Source organism: Somniosus microcephalus, chromosome 4, assembly GCF_052327205.1.
Source record: "Somniosus microcephalus isolate GS21.2 chromosome 4, FLI_Smic_1.0, whole genome shotgun sequence".
NCBI lineage: Eukaryota > Metazoa > Chordata > Chondrichthyes > Squaliformes > Somniosidae > Somniosus > Somniosus microcephalus.
Window position 1 is genome coordinate 273603275 of NC_140990.1, and position 16044 is coordinate 273619318.

The 16044-nt window shown below is 43.5% G+C and overlaps 1 protein-coding gene across 3 annotated transcripts in view; it reads right to left on the reverse strand.

The window, feature by feature from the left end:
- cobll1b (cordon-bleu WH2 repeat protein-like 1b) overlaps window positions 1-16044 on the reverse strand; it is a 218859-nt gene that overhangs the window by 39797 nt on the left and 163018 nt on the right. For all 3 annotated transcript variants that reach the window (XM_085986435.1, XM_085986434.1, XM_085986436.1), the window contains one exon: window positions 835-988. In XM_085986435.1, the coding sequence (XP_085842561.1) occupies window positions 835-988 (154 nt within the window). The remainder of the gene's footprint in view (window positions 1-834; window positions 989-16044) is intronic.

Genomic DNA, 16044 nt, shown 5'->3' on the forward strand with positions numbered 1-16044 from the left:
ATTGTGCTATGAAAATGGGCAGGCTGCTCATTTCCCAATGCAATCGAGTGGGAAGCCAGTCAATCATTTAAAATGTGGTCTGGGAGTTTAAATCATCCAGGCCTCACACTGGTGACATCACGGAGTTTTGCCGCTCACCCTGTCCGGAGTTAAAATTGGGGCTTTTGAATTTACTGTTGGACATGAAAAGCAGCAAAAGCAATTTCCTTCCTTTAGGACATTGTGTCATGCAAAGGACAATTTCCTTCCAATTGGATGTACTTATACAAGTTAATTTACAGTCTGTAGCATGTCACAAATCAGTAGGCCATTGAGAAGGATGCCGTAAACCACTACATCAAAGTCCAGGTAGTTTATTTTGATCTAGAGATGAGTTTTATCTTGGAACATCTTCTTTTGAGTACATATAAAGTACAGTAACTGTATGTATTTATTTCACAATTAAGCATCATGGTGGGTTCCCATTTGATATTATGCTGTATCATTCTCTAAAATAAATCTGATCTTGTTACATATCAATCTTTTGCTCTAGACAAATACTTCAATGAAACATTAATACCATGATATATTTTTAATAAAAGCATAGATAAACAATAAAAGTAGCTCATTTTAATTTTTGTAAAAATTAGAGACATTTTTCAGAGTACTGTACATGTTCTTTCAGCTAAAAAGCTAAAGCTACAGTATTTAGGAATATATTTCCTTCTTTTTTGTAGTTATTCCATAATATACAATCGTTGAATATTTACATTATAGCACTGTCATCTTAATGGAGCTCTACTGTATTACTCAAACTCTCTTTGCTACAAAAAAATGTTAAAAAAATTTAATTACCCGTTTTACTATCTTTGGTCTTTTGGTCATCAGGTGTTTTACTCGGAGGCAGAGGAGCCTTTCTCTTGGTCTTTTTTAAAGATGAGTTACTTGATGTGGCAACTCCACCAAGTGGCAGTGACTCTGCCCTTTGTCTGCCTGGACCCATCATGTCCTAAAAAAATAGAAAGAGAAAACAAGATTAATGTTGGCAAAGCCAGACATTTCACAGATTTTAAAAGTGCAACAGAATAAATCATGAACTATTTTCTGTGAAGAAATTTGACACCTATTACACCAGCATGTATGGTTTGCAGATGACCTTTGGCTCAAGTCTCTCAAGTATCTGAAGCATAACTCATTGTGCAATGACTTTACAGCGCTAGTCCCTGGAAAGATACAGACCAGATGCACCTTCAATTGTTCCACACATTCAAATGACATCAAGCCTAAATTCTCTTTGTCTTTGCAGGGCAAGATGGCACATAACACCAGGAGAGTGCAAGGAGCAGGGGAGAGGTCCCAAACCTCTGCTCCCCGACCCCCACGAGAAGGTGGTGGAGCTCTTGGGCTACTGCACCATTGTGCCAACGGTGGAGGCCAAGGTGATTTGGGGGGGGTGGAAAGAGGATGAGTCCAGAGCCGGGTGAGTACCTGTTCACTTGTCATCTCCCAATGAGTCAGGACAGGAGCCCAGCCTTCAGCTACCCATTTCCCTTCCCCATGGGGCACCTAAGCACTGGCAAAGGCAATCATTCTAACCCGCTGCTTTTTATACCCACAGTTCATTCAAAGCGCCGGAAGGCCGTGACTGTGTAGGTAGAGGGGAATGAAGAGGAGGAGGGTGGTGAAGGGGAGGGGCGGGGGAAAAGCAGCTGGAGAACGCGGACCCAGGCTTTGTTGTGCGACTTGTCCCCATTCAGCAGCCAGATGGGTGGGTGATGGAGCACCAAAGCCACACCCCTCCCTTCTTTCCTGGGAAAGAACCCTGCCCCCCTCACCTTCAGGCCACCCCCAAGCAGAGTCAGAGTCACCCAGCTCTCAACTGGGTACCAGCGCGGACACATTCCAGGTGAGGCTTTCAAAAGACATTTGATAAAGTACCACATAATAGGCTTGTTAGCATAATTGAAGCCCATGGGATAAAGGGGGCAGTAGCAGCAAGGCCAGGTGAGCTCACCAGCATCACAAACCAGTTTCAGGCATCAGGGAGACTCTGAGGAGGTGGACGGTGCCACCATATCTCCTAAGAGGCCGGTTAAAAGTCGGCCACCGGCTGGGGTGGCCTCGGAGTCTGCTGTAATGGTCAGCAGCAACATTGTGCAGGCGATGTTAAAGCTGTGAGAATCAATGCAGCAGGTGGCAGCTGCATTGGGGCACACAGCAGGTCTCCTGCAAGGGCACGGTTAAGGTGAGTCGGGGCTTCCACCTGGATGCAAGCTCAGACCTCTGCACTCGAGGTTTTGGGCGACAGACTGGATGGCGCCAAGATAGTGGCTCCCAGTCTCTTACTGAAGCTTTACAGGATCCGACGGCCACCATTGCTCCAACCATTGGGCTGCAGATCAAGACCACAGTGGAGGGCGGCTGGTGCGGTCCAAGTACCTGCTTTTGCCACCTCTCCTTCCAACAGCAGACAAGATGCAACGTTTAGCCAGAAGGCTGCACGAGGCAGCTGTGGATCTCCCTCTTGCAGGCAGCAGCAGCCTTGGTCCAGGAGCACACGGCCGTCAACTAGACTGACCACTGGCCCATGACTCATCAATTCGGCATCTTACCACCACACCCCGCCTTTTCCTGTCCCGAGTTTACTGGGAGATGACGCAGGGGAGCAGCTAGTCTAAAGGATCGTCAAGGTGCTGGAGCCAAGCAGGGCACCTTGAGGGAGTCGAAGAAATTTATTCCTCTCTCTGCTACCTCCTCCTTCTCCTCCTTTGTCAGGAAGGGAGGGAGCTGCCTGGCTGCAACAACGTGAACATTATGGTCATGCCCCATTTGTTCGATGACCATCTTATTTTTGATGTGTTATTGCTGTTAATTAAGAATTCTTTGATTCAAAGCATTACATTTTTATCAAAGTTTGCAAAAGTTGTAACAATTTCCAAAGTTTACACTAGCTTAACTCAGGTTTCCAATGGTTCATATGTTTATTGAAGGTATATTCTTGTTCAAATTCCTAAAGAGAGTTTAACATTGCACTAAAACACAGTTTGTAATTAAAATATGTTTCTCATGGTAAAGTTAACAACTTGTTGAAATGTCTTGGTACGGTTCAACCTTTTCAGGCAGCATGTGTATTTATTTGTAACAGTTTGTACTTAAAGTTACAAAACATTTTTTTATAATGAAACAGTCTTTGAATTTAAAGAGCGATATGTCTGACTCCTCTTCTGGTTGCGACCTCTGCGGGAACTATCCTTGCTACCCTCTCTGGAGGACACCCCCAGACCTGTCCAAGGACCTGAAGCGGCTCCGCTGAACCGCCAGCCTGGTGGATTCTTGCACTTTATTTTATCTCTCCTCAACTTCGGTCTGTGGGACGCAAAAAGGCGTCATCAGCCACAGCAGCAAGAGGTAAGCCTCATCATCGAGGATCCATCCTACTATTCACCCGATTCCCAAGCATTAACTGTGCATTAAACAAGTTATGCGCAACGAATGGACCATGGCAGGCCCCAATGTGCTGCACGTTCATATGCAAGTTGTTGAGGCCAGACGTCGCAGACTGTCTGAACGTGCAGGAGTGGGAGCGCTTTCTGTTCAGGTAGCTTTGAGTGTTCTGATGGGGAGCCGATTTTTTTCTTGCCAAGTTACAAATTTCATTACACATCATTACAAAGACTACTTTTTTCTGGAATTCACAAGTCCCCGTGCACAAAGATTTAGCTTGCAAGAAGCAAATGAATGGCTGTCGCCAGGGAAACACTAAGCATTCAGCTATTATTCACTGTAACCCTTGATCTTGCACAATTTCAAACTGTAATGTTCTAAGTTATCCATTAACCTTAAAATGTATAATATTTGAACAGTTCAAATTTAGCAAGTTTTCTTAAATAAGGAAAAACACGCCATGTAAATTTTTAGCAATCTAAGTATGAAAATAAAAACACATACTTAGTGGCTGGCAAAACCTTCAAGAACTCTGGATACATTTCAAATGCTCTTTTTAGTTTTTGAACTTTCTAATCCTCCAATTTCTTCCTTTTATATACACTTCAATAGTATACCGGCTAACTGAGTTACTCCAGTACAACCTAGTGTTGAGCCCCTAACACCAATACTACTCAACCCCACTTGTTGCTGAGCAAGATCAGTTAGCCAAATTAAGAAACAAAGGGGGAAAAATTCAGTTGGTTTGCGCCTCAAGAGGGCGCTAATGGGGCGCAAAGCAACTAGCGCCCGGGCACGGCGATGTTTGCGCCGCTCGCGAAATTAACTAGACATTTTGCGGCGGTGCTAAACACTACCGCCACGATCTGCTGCGCCGGCAGATCGTGCCCAGCAGATCGTGACGTCAATCGAGTGTGCAACACCCCGGTAGCGCCCCGGACCAGATACTGAGTGGCGCCCCCTGCCTTACCGCCTGCCGCTAGCAACGACAGGTTGAGGGGAGCGTTTTGTATTCAGGAAGGGACTGGGGGAGCGCTATTTAAAGGCGACCGCTTCCTGCCTTTTTTTGTTGGTGGACATTTTTGCACCACACATTCAGAGAGAGAGAGAGACTTCTGGAGAGATTCAGCGCTGTGTGAAGGAGTTTTGGGTACTGAGCAGCACTCTGCAGGTTCATTTTGATTTGCCCTTCCTTGTATCGATTTAGAAGAGACTGTGGGGGCTGCACTCTGAGCTCTTTCCCTGGGCCCCTCCATTGTTCTTTCCAGCAGATTTGACGTACAAGTCTCTCCAGGCCGAAATTCAAAGCTGCAATGAGCAGGGTGTGGCTGGAGAGCAAGATTGACCCTCTCCTTTAAGAACTGGCCGGCGCCAGTGTGTCTGTGTTCCATTACTGACTGACATCACATGAGCTTCGCCAGCGCTCTGAGGTAGCGCCTCGCTCCTCGGCCTTTGCACCTTAAGAGAGCTGTGTAGCACCTGATTTAGCGCTCCAATCAACTCCGGAGGTGATAAAAGCCAAGTTTGCAGTTGGAGGCGATAATTAGCGCCAGGAGCTAAACTTTGTGCACGGCCGATAATCGCACCACAAACGGGGCGATACTGAATTTTTCCCCCATAATATCTAGGTGGAAATGAGATTTGGAAATCTCAGATCGCAGTGACATTTTCACTTACATAGTACACAAAAATTTCTTAATGTAATGTTTCAAGTAATACTTATCCTGGTTAAAAGCTAGAAATTGCACTGTTGAATATCCAGTATATTAGAAACATGCATTATAAAGGCACTGGAAAGTTTCCATGGTTACAATTTAGGCTTCTCCCCTTTTTTCTAAAACATTTGCTCTTGTGGTCACAAGAAATATGGCTGTTTCTATAAGCAGGCTTTATGCGTCTGATTTACCTCTATGTACAGGACAGTGTGTCCAGATTCAACAGTTAACCTTTAATTGTAGTATATTGTTCACTGGAGAATATATGGGAGGTCCACCACAATCACTTCTGAAGACAGAATGTTATGCCACGTCAATACCTACAGTCTAAAACCAATTGGTCAAATTTATTTAAAATAAAAACAGAAAATGATGGAAATACTCAGCAGGTCAGGCAGAATCTGTGAAGGGAAACAGGTTGATGACCCTTCGTCAGAACTGGAAAAAGTCAGAGATGTAACATTTTTAAGCAAGTGCAGGGGCAGGTAAAGGGTAGAGGGAAGGAAAGAACAAAAGGGAAGGTCTGCGATAGGGTGGAAGGCAGAAGAGATTAAAAGACAAAAGGGATGATGGTAATGGGATAAGGCAAAGGATGAGGCAAGGCAAAAGGAGATGGTAATGGGGCAAGTTAAGAAACAAAAGATGAGTCTAGATGAGGTGTAAATAGCAATGGCAGAATCATCAACAGCTGCCATGTGGAAAATAAAATAGGGCCGAGGTTATCGTCTGAAATTGTTGAACTCAATGTTGACTCCAGAAGGCTTTAAAGTGCCTAATCGAAAGATGAGGTACTGTTCCTTGAGCTTACGTTGAGCTTCATTGAAACAGTGTAAGAGACCGAGGATGGAGGTCAGGGTGGGAGTGGAGCGGAGAATTAAAGTGGCAGGCGACCTGAAGCTGAGTGTCACACTTACGGACTGAACGGAGGTGTTCCGCAAAGCGGTCACCCAATCTGCATTTGGTCTCCCCAATGTAGAGGAGACCGTATCATGAGCAGCGAATACATTATGCTAAATTACAAGTACAAAAAGTAAATCATTGTTTCACGTAGAAAGTGTGTTTGGGGCTCTGGACAGTGGGAAGGGAGGAGGTAAAAGGGCAGGTGATGCATCTCCTGCGCTTGCATGGGAAGGTGCCGTGGGAAGGGGAAGGGGTGTTGGGGGGCGATTGAGGAGTTGACCAGGGTGTTGTGGAGGAAGCGGTCCCTTCGGAATGCTGAAAGGGGAGGGGAAGATGTGTTTAGTGGTGGGATCACGCTGGAGGTGGCAGAAATGGCGGAGGATGATACGTTGAATGTGGAGGCTGGTGGGGTGAAAGATGAGAACAAGGGGAACCTTATCGTGGTTCTGGGAGGATGGGGAAGGGGTGAGGGCAGAAGTGCGGGAACTAGAAAAGACACAGTCGAGGGCCCTATCAACCACAGTAGAGGGGAATCCTCGGTTGAGGAAAAAGGAAGATATATCGGAAGCATTAGTATGGAAGGTGGCATCGTCAGAGCAGATGCGACGGAGATGGAGAAACTGGGAAAATGGAATAGAGTCCTTACAGGAAGCGGGTGGGAGGAAGTGTAGTCCAGGTAGCTGTGGGAGTTAGTGGGCTTATAGTGGATGTTTGTCAATAGCTTATCCCCAGAAATGGAGACAGAGAAGTCGAGGAAGGGAAGGGAAGTGAAGGTGAGGGAAGGATGGAAATTGGAAGCAAAAAGTGAATGAAATTTTCTAGTTCAGGGCGAGAGCAGGAAACGGCACAGATACAGTCATCAATGTAGTCAAATTTATTTATAGCTATAGTAATACTTGTGGGGGTTGATTTTTAACTGTTCCCACCAGACGGGAAACAGGCAGCAGTGGGTCGGCTGCCCGTTTTGCACCCCACCAGATTTTCCTTTCCATTTTCCTTAGAAAACACACATTACAGCAAACTGCATGTTAATAGCTCAGCCAGTGCGAAACATCTTGGTTATGTTCATTCTGTCAAAGTACAATACTTCAATGAAAGCGATTATGGCCTGGATTTTCCTGTGCCTGTTGGAGAAATGTTGGGGTGCAATTTATGCCTGTTTGCGTGATCCTGTTGGCATCTGACCACAGTTTCCTTGGGAGAGGGGCTAATTTAATATTCCGGGCAGGTTTAGAATCCGAATTCGACTGACTAGCTCGCTGTTGCTGTGAGAGAGGGAAAGCCCAACTTAGTTATTTCCAGACATCTGATCATTCCATATCTGTAGTGATTGAGCTTTACCCACAGATGGCATGGAAGGTCAAAACCAGCAGGCTAATTATTGGATTGGTCATTAAATAGGCATTAGCTAGGTTTTAAAGCTTGTTCTTGTCAACTAATACACCATATTGAGGTGACATCTAGCTTCCTTAGAGGAACTGTCTACACGGGGTGCCTTGAGCCAAGATGGCTCGGTGGATAAAACACATCTTTAAACAGGGGCAAGTCTTGCACCTTAAGGAGCAGATTCTACAAGGCGATGATAGAGTTACATTCCCATTGAATGCCCCACCAGTACCCTGCTTTGGAAGGGGAAACCAAAGCTGCAACTAGCAGGCCAAATATTTCGAATTCTGGTCAGCATAGACACTTAAGCAGAATTGGAATATGCAAGAGAGGATGAGGATTTGATACTTTCCCCGCAGTCATGATGATTAACCCCACAATTGGACTTCCAGAGCAATGGTCTGAGCCTTCAGAGAGATGCCCCAAGATTATAGAGCAACGAGGAGACTGATAGACTGAGCCTGGTCTTGGCTCAAGCAATTGAGCAAGGCATTGAGGAGTCACAACTAGGCAGTACTGGTTGATGCAAACAGAACTCTTCCTTTTCCCAGCAGTAACTAAGGTCTGTGCCAGTATCCCATTACATAGTACAGAAGGTCAAATTGGCTGGCAATGTGTCTTAACCAGTTTGTTCTGTCCACCCCATGAGGTTGTTAACCCAAGCAGCTACATGGTCTGTTCCACTAATATTGACTTGCATTATTTTCTGGCTGGGAAGGCATCAAGTACAATGTGATTCTCAAGTCCTGTCCAGTACTGAGGATTTGGCGGTACCCAACTGAGATGGGCTGAACTAGTCTGGAAGAAGCACTCAACACTTCCTCAGTCAGACTATTGCGACAAAAATTGCTTTAAGAAGCAAAAATATCAAAGATCGTCACAGTTAAGACTTTTTGGAAAATAATTATGCATAGAACAAGAAAAAAGTGTACACGTTGGTACAATCAAAATAATTCCAATGCACAACTTAGGTTGGTGTGACTAAGCTTGGGGTATATTTCTGGACCATGCCAGGTTACAAGATGGCAACAGCTGATTTTTCTACAGTGTGAATCCTGTAACGTTATAAATTATCCATTAACCTTAAAAATGTAACCTTTGTTAAAATATTATACATTAGTGAAACAAATGTGATCCAGTGGTTGAATCAGTGAATGATGCAACAGTTCGGTTAGTATAGAATACAGAATTTAATAGAACTATTCTTCTACTGCTACATAGGTGAAAAAGCATTTAATCATGATGTGATAAATACATTGCATACAGCAATTAGGATCAGAAAGGGAGATAATTGGCAGAACAATGGAAATGGAAATCCACTCTGCCAGTTTACCACCCAGGCAGTGAAAGTGAAAATTACCCACTACAGGAGGGCAGGGGGTAGAAAATGACAAGCAACAGGCTGCAAATCAAGCATGCACAAACTGAAAGAGCAGCAATGAGGTTCCAGTGATCAAGGTGTCTGTAACTTAATCCCATCGAGGAATTCATAATACAATCATAGAATGATACAGCACAGGAGGCAGCCATTTGGCCCATTATGCCTGTGCCAGCGCTATCCAATTAGCCCCACCCCCCTGCTCTTTCCCCATAGTCCTGCAAATGTTTCCACGTCAAGTGTTTATCTCATTCCCTTTTGAAAGTTATTATTGAATCTGTTTCCACCACCCTTTCAGGCAGTGCATTCCAGATCATAACAACTTGCTACGTAATTTTTTCCCCCTCATGTCACCACTGGTTCTTTTGCCAATTATCTTAAATGTGTGTTGTCTGGTTACTGACCCTTCTGCCACTGGAAGCAGTTTCTCCTTATTTACTCTATCAAAACCCTATCATCTCCTCCCCTTAACCGTTTCTGCTCTAAGGAGAACAACCCCAGCTTTTCTAGTCTCTCTATGTAACTGAAGTCTTTCATCCCTGGTACCATTCTAGTAAAACTCCTTTGCACCCACCCTCTCTAAGGCCTTGACATGCTTCCGAAAGTGTGGTGCCCAGAATTGGCTACAATATTCCAGCTGGGGCCTAACCAATGTTTTATAAAAGTTTAACATAACTTCTTTGCTTTTGTACTCTACTCTATTCCTCTATTTATAAAGCCAAGAATCCTGTATGCCTTTTTAACAGCCTTCTCAACTTGTCCTTCCAACTTTAAAGACTTGTGTACGTACATCCCCAGGTCTCTCTGTTCTTGCACCCACTTTAAAATTGTACCATTTAATTTATAATGCCATTCCTCATTCTTCCTACCAAAATAAATCACTTCACACTTCTCTGCGTTAAATTTCATCTACCATGTCTACCTATTTCACCAGTCTATGAGCTCTTGAAGTCTGTTACTATCCTCCTCATTGTTTACTACATTGCTGAGTTTTGTGTCACCTGTAAACTATGCCCTGTATACCAAAGACCAGGTCATTAATATCAAAAAGAGCAGTGGTCCCAACACTGACCCTGGGGACACCACTGCACAAGTCCCTCCAGTCTGAAAAATAATCGCTCACAACTATTCTCTGCTTTCTGCCCCTTAGACAATTTTGTATCCAAGCAATTTTGCTAACAAGACTATTATGTGATACTTTATCAAACGCCTTTTGAAAGTCCATACACACATCAACCACACTACCCTCATCAATCCTCTCCATTACAACATCAAAGAACTCAATCAAGTTAGTCAAACACAATTTGCCTTTAACAAATCTGTGCTGGCTCTCATTTATTCACCCAAATTGCTACAAACAGTAGAAAGGGAAAGAAACATTTTCAAAATTAGGAATGTTGCAAGATTCAGAAGCCTTAAAACTCTTTCATCTAACTTTTTTTTGTCAATGAGAAAAGTTCAAAGAAAAGATGCTCTGCATTTGATCAAGTTAATGTTAGAATAAAGTTCCAAGTAATTGCTGCAATCGTCAATGAGTAAAATCAATCATACTGCATGGGGCATTAATGATTCTGCCAATCTAGATTATAACAGCTATATACAGCTATCACTAAGTTAACAAAACTACAACGGTTATAAATGTTATAATAGGGAACTTAAAAAAAAAAAAAAAAAAAAATTGCAGCTTTTGATAATTTGAAGTAGAAAGTATTATACATATGGTTTTCCATTCAACAGTGTCCTCTTGTGGTCCAGTAATTTTATGCAACTAGACAGTTGATCATGCTACACTTGCTGCAATAGTATATACCTGCCAAGAGATGGGATGACAATATACTCCATCATTATTTCAATTCTAAGCATTTATCTCAGCAGTGCAATAACAGAAGTGATTACTTTCAGAACTAGCATTTTCAATTCATATTTTATACCTAATCAGGAATAGCAAGGTTTACAATTGTAAATATCCATAATTGAAATGAGCGAATCACTACAGGATTGTCTAGATGCCAGCATTTTGGTTCTTGCACGGTGGTAAGCACATTCTCGGCACTGCCTCTCCCATCCTATTTAGATTTTGAAACAAACATTTGACAATTTTTTCCGACTGTTCTGGGAAGTGATTACAGTCTAACTGGTGGAACGTTCTCACTGACTATCACCAATGCAATTCTCCTCAACTGGATGGCACATGATATTGTGGTAATAACAAGATGGAAATAAGATTGTAAAAATCCCTTCCCTACTCTGCTGCAATTTCTGGTTTAATCAGAATATTGAACCTCAAAACAAAACAAAATGGAGCTAATTTGAAGTACGAGAATATAAAACTTTAAAATATATACCAAACAATAGTAACTTCTTGCAGTGCAACGCTTATTATTGCTGGTACATATTTATTCTCCTTTGCTTTGTAACAACTAGTTTAAAACATTTACACTCCTCTGATCGAAATTAAGAAAATTCTGTTGAGCAGACCTCCATTTTCCACTTAATCTGATATACAATGCAAGGTAAGACATTCAACACAAATTCAGGATAAATGCAAAACAGAAATTAATTGGCCAGAAAACCAAGATGATTCAAAATCTTGGTTTGGATTCTTGGAGGCAAAACCCAGCAAAATTAGACTCTTTACTTTTCCAATTGTACAATGTGGAAAATTGCCCAAGTATGTCCTGTCTACAAAAAGCAGGACAAATCCGACCCGGCCAATTACCGTCCCATCAGTCTACTCTCAATCATCAGCAAAGTGATGGAAGGTGTCGTCGACAGTGTTATCAAGCGGCACTTACTCAGCAATAACCTGCTAACTGACGCCCAGTTTGGGTTCCGCCAGGGCCACTCAGCTCCTGACCTCATTACAGCCTTGGTCCAAACATGGACAAAAGAGCTGAACTCGAGGTGAGGTGAGAGTGACTGCCCTTGACATCAAGGCAGCATTTGATGGAGTGTGGCATCAAGGAGCCCTAGCAAAACTGAAGTCAATGGGAATCAAGGGGAAAACTCTCCATTGGTTGGAATCATACCTAGCACAAAGGAAGTTGGCTGTGGTTGTTGGAGGTCATTCATCTCAATCACATGACATCACTGCAGGAGTTCCTCAGGGCAGTGTCCTAGGCCCAACCATCTTCAGCTGTTTCATCAATGACCTTCCCTCCATCATAAGGTCAGAAGTGGGGATGTTCGCTGATGATTGCACACTGTTCAGCACCATTCGAGACTCGTCAGATACTGACGCAGTCCGTGTCCATATGCAGCAAGACCTGGACAGCATTCAGACTTGGGCTGACAAGTGGCAAGTAACATTCGCACCACACAAGTGCCAGGCAATGACCATCTCCAACAAGCGAGACTCTAACCATCTCCCCTTGACATTCAATGGCATTACCATCGCTGAACCTCCCACTATCAACATCCTGGGGGGTACCATTGATCAGAAACTGAACTGGACCAGCCATATAAATATTCTGGCTACAAGAGCAGGCCAGAGGCTGGGAATTCTGCGGCGAGTGTCTCACCTCCTGACTCCCCAAAGCCTTTCCACCATCTACAAGGCACAAGTCAGGAGTGTGATGGAATACTCTCCACTTGCCTGGATGAGTGCAGCTCCAACAACACTCAAGAAGCTCGACACCATTCAGGATAAAGCAGCCCGCTTGATTGGCACTCCATCCACCACCTTCAACATTCACTCCCTCCACCACCGGCGCACTGTGGCTGCAGTGTGTACCATCTACAAGATGCACTGCAGCAACTCGCCAAAGCTCCTTCAACAGCACCTTCCAAACCCGCGACCTCTACCACTTAGAAGGACAAGGGCAGCAGACGCATGGGAACATCACCACCTACAAGTTCCCCTCCAAGCCACACACCATCCTGACTTGGAACTGTATCGCCGATCCTTCACTGTCGCTGGGCCAAAATCCTGGAACTCCCTTCCTAACAGCATTGTGGGTGTACCTACACCATATGGACTGCAGCGGTTCAAGGCGGTGGCTCACCATCATCTTCTCAAGGGCAATTAGGGATGGGCACTAAATGCAGGCCTAGCCAGCGACGCCCACATCCCATCAATGAATAAAAAAAAAAAAAATAAATAAATAAAAATGAATTAGAAAATAGGGCAGTCAAAAGGACAAGGTATATTGGGGTCATTTTACAGGTCCTGCTGTTGACAGGGACTTTGCCTGCTAACAGCACAGTTCCCACAACTTTCCAACCATTTTATAATGATCATAAACGAGTAAGAATTGTACGCCTGAATTTCTGATTCGTGCTGCCAAGTGATGAAACTCCCTACGTGAGCAGCACAGACTCGAAATTAACAGAGGTCTATAAAAGAACGCCCATTGACCTTTGATTGTATCAACTGAATTATGTACCCAAATCCAAGTTGGTTCACTCATCTTTGAATTCAAGTAAATGGTTACAGGATTAGTAGGAGACTCTTCCATTTTGTATCATAAATCATATCTCAATACAGACAAAACTTTGTTTATGGAATCACAACTACAAAAAAACAAACTTCATCATACAATGTGCTACAGTGAAATATTTCAAAACAAGTAGTTAATAGCTGTACTGGTAAATGCCACACATACACATTTCTACATTTTTATATTAACTAAGTGACCTTTTACAGCTCCAGACACTTCACAAGCTCTTTGTATCAAGAATGTTTTATAACGTGTACTATTATCTTTGCACAGTGCACCATGTTAAATAATGACTGATTCAAAGTTTGAGTACTTTACCTTAAAGGGGCTCTACTATCAAAAGAGAATTATTTTACTTGCGCCACTGTATTTGCACTTGTACTACTTATTATACTCCCACTTATGTGTACCACTTAGGGTTGCAAAGGGGTGGAAAGTTTCCGGTAAATTTCCGGAAATTTTCCACGGGAAGTTTAGCTTGGAAATTTTGCCCAAAAAAGCACATGCTAGCATAATATTGTTTTTTTTGTATTTCTTTTTTTTTTCCCCACAGGTCCTCTCTTAAAATTACTAACAGAGATGGAATCTTAATTATTAAGGAATTTCTTAATCAATATATGTTTATCTTCTTACTTGGCTTGTTTTAATAATTACAAGTTTTGTGTGTGACTGTGAACAAATGTGTCCTGATTGGTTGGATGAGTGGATGAGCGATTAGCTCCCTCTATTTGTAATATTTGCATATCGAATTGTGATTGGCCTGCAGGCATCTGTAAGACTGCTATAGTTTTTTTAAGATCCAGGTTAGGGGTCCTGAGGGAAGTCGTTTTGTTTTCTGCTGATGTTGTGATGATGCAGTAAGTAAATCAGACTTTATACCAAATAAACCAGTTACTTGTTGAACTCTGTTGTCCTTCAATTTAAAATATACAAAATAATACACTATTGGTGATGTAGCGTCGTGTGTGTACAGGTCATGCTTCCATCACATGGAGCATCAGCAAAAATGTACTCACCCTGTTGCAATCGTGCTGATCGACCGCAGTTCGACACAGAGATGAATGCCCTTTATTTCTCTGCATAGAACAATGCCACGTTTACCGTCGGATGTGTGGAAGCATTTTACCCCAGGCATTAAAGATGGAAAGACTGTGTACACGTGCAAACACTGTAGAAAGCCATATGTAAAGAATGCCACAAAGATGCAGCAGCATTTATCCAAATGCAACAACTTCACTCAAAGCTCACAGCAGTCAGCCCAGAGTTCCTCTGCTTCCATTCAAGATGATGATGGTTCTCATTCAGCATCAGGCTCCTTATCATCAGCAACTCCTGGCCCACTTGGAAGGTTCTTTGATACAATGGATAACCATAGCCAGAAGAATGCAGATGAGTGCCTTGCTCGAGCTGTATATGCAACAGGCTCACCCCTCATGCTCACAGCCAATGTGTACTGGAAGAGATTTTTCAATGTTATTCGCCCTGCATACTGTCCTCCCACCAGACATGCTTTGTCTACTTATTTGCTAGAGGCTAAGTATAACAGAGTCCAAGGAAAGCTCAAAGAAACGATAGCGATGGCAGACTGTGTTGCAGTTATCTCAGATGGGTGGTCAAATGTACGAGGGGAGGGCATCATAAACTACATCGTCTCCACTCCTCTCCCAGTGTTCTTCAAGAGCACAGACACGAAGGACAACAGACACACAGGCACATACATTGCCGATGAGCTGAAAGCGGTCATCAATGATCTTGGATCACAAAAGGTCTTTGCAGTAGTTACTGACAATGCTGCGAATATGAAGGCTGCTTGGGCTCAAGTGGAGGAGGCCTACCCTCATATTATGTCTATTGGGTGCACAGCTCATGGGCTTAACCTGCTCCTCAAGGACATCATGGGTTTGAGAACCATGGAAGCACTGTACAAGAGAGCCAAGCAAGTTGTTAAGTATGTCAGGGGAAAACAGGTAGTTGCAACAACCTACAACTCCAAGCAAATGACAAAGAACAAGAACACCACACTGAAGCTGCCCAACAACACTAGATGGGGTGGTGTTGCCATAATGTACAACAGCCTTCTGGAGGGTAAGGAGTCGCTGCAAGAAATGGCAATATCCCAGTCTGGGGATATGGAAACCACCATCAAGAAAATACTGCTGGATGATGTGTTTTGGGAGAGTGGTTAGCAGCCTTAAACTACTCTCACCAGTAGCATCTGCAATTGCTCAGATTGAAGGAGAGGACGCTGTCTTGTCAGATGTTCTCAGGCTTTTTACTGATTTAAAAGAACAAATCAGCATTGCCCTACCCACATCCCTGCTGCTCAAAGCAGAGGAGAAGGCAATTGTTCAATTCATACAGACGCGTCAAGAATTTTGTGTCAAGCCGATTCATGCTGCAGCATACATGCTGGACCCAAAGCATGTTGGGAGACCAATACTTTCTGGAGAACAGATCAACAGCGCTTAGTGTGATTTCTACCCTCTCACACCATCTCAATCTGGATGTGGGCAAAGTTCTGGGAAGTCTGGCAAAGTTCTCTACCAAGCAAGGTCTTTGGAATGGGGATGGGATATGGGAATCATGCAAGCATATCAGTGCACATACCTGGTGGAAGGGACTTTGTGCATCTGAGGCCCGGTCACCTATTGCATCGGTGATACTCCAAATCCCACCTTCATCAGCGGTCTCTGAACGAAACTGGTCACTTTTTGGGAATACGCATACAAAGGTGCGCAACAGGCTGACTAACGAGAGTGGAGAAACTGGTGGCTATCCGGGCAAACCTACAACTTATTGAGCC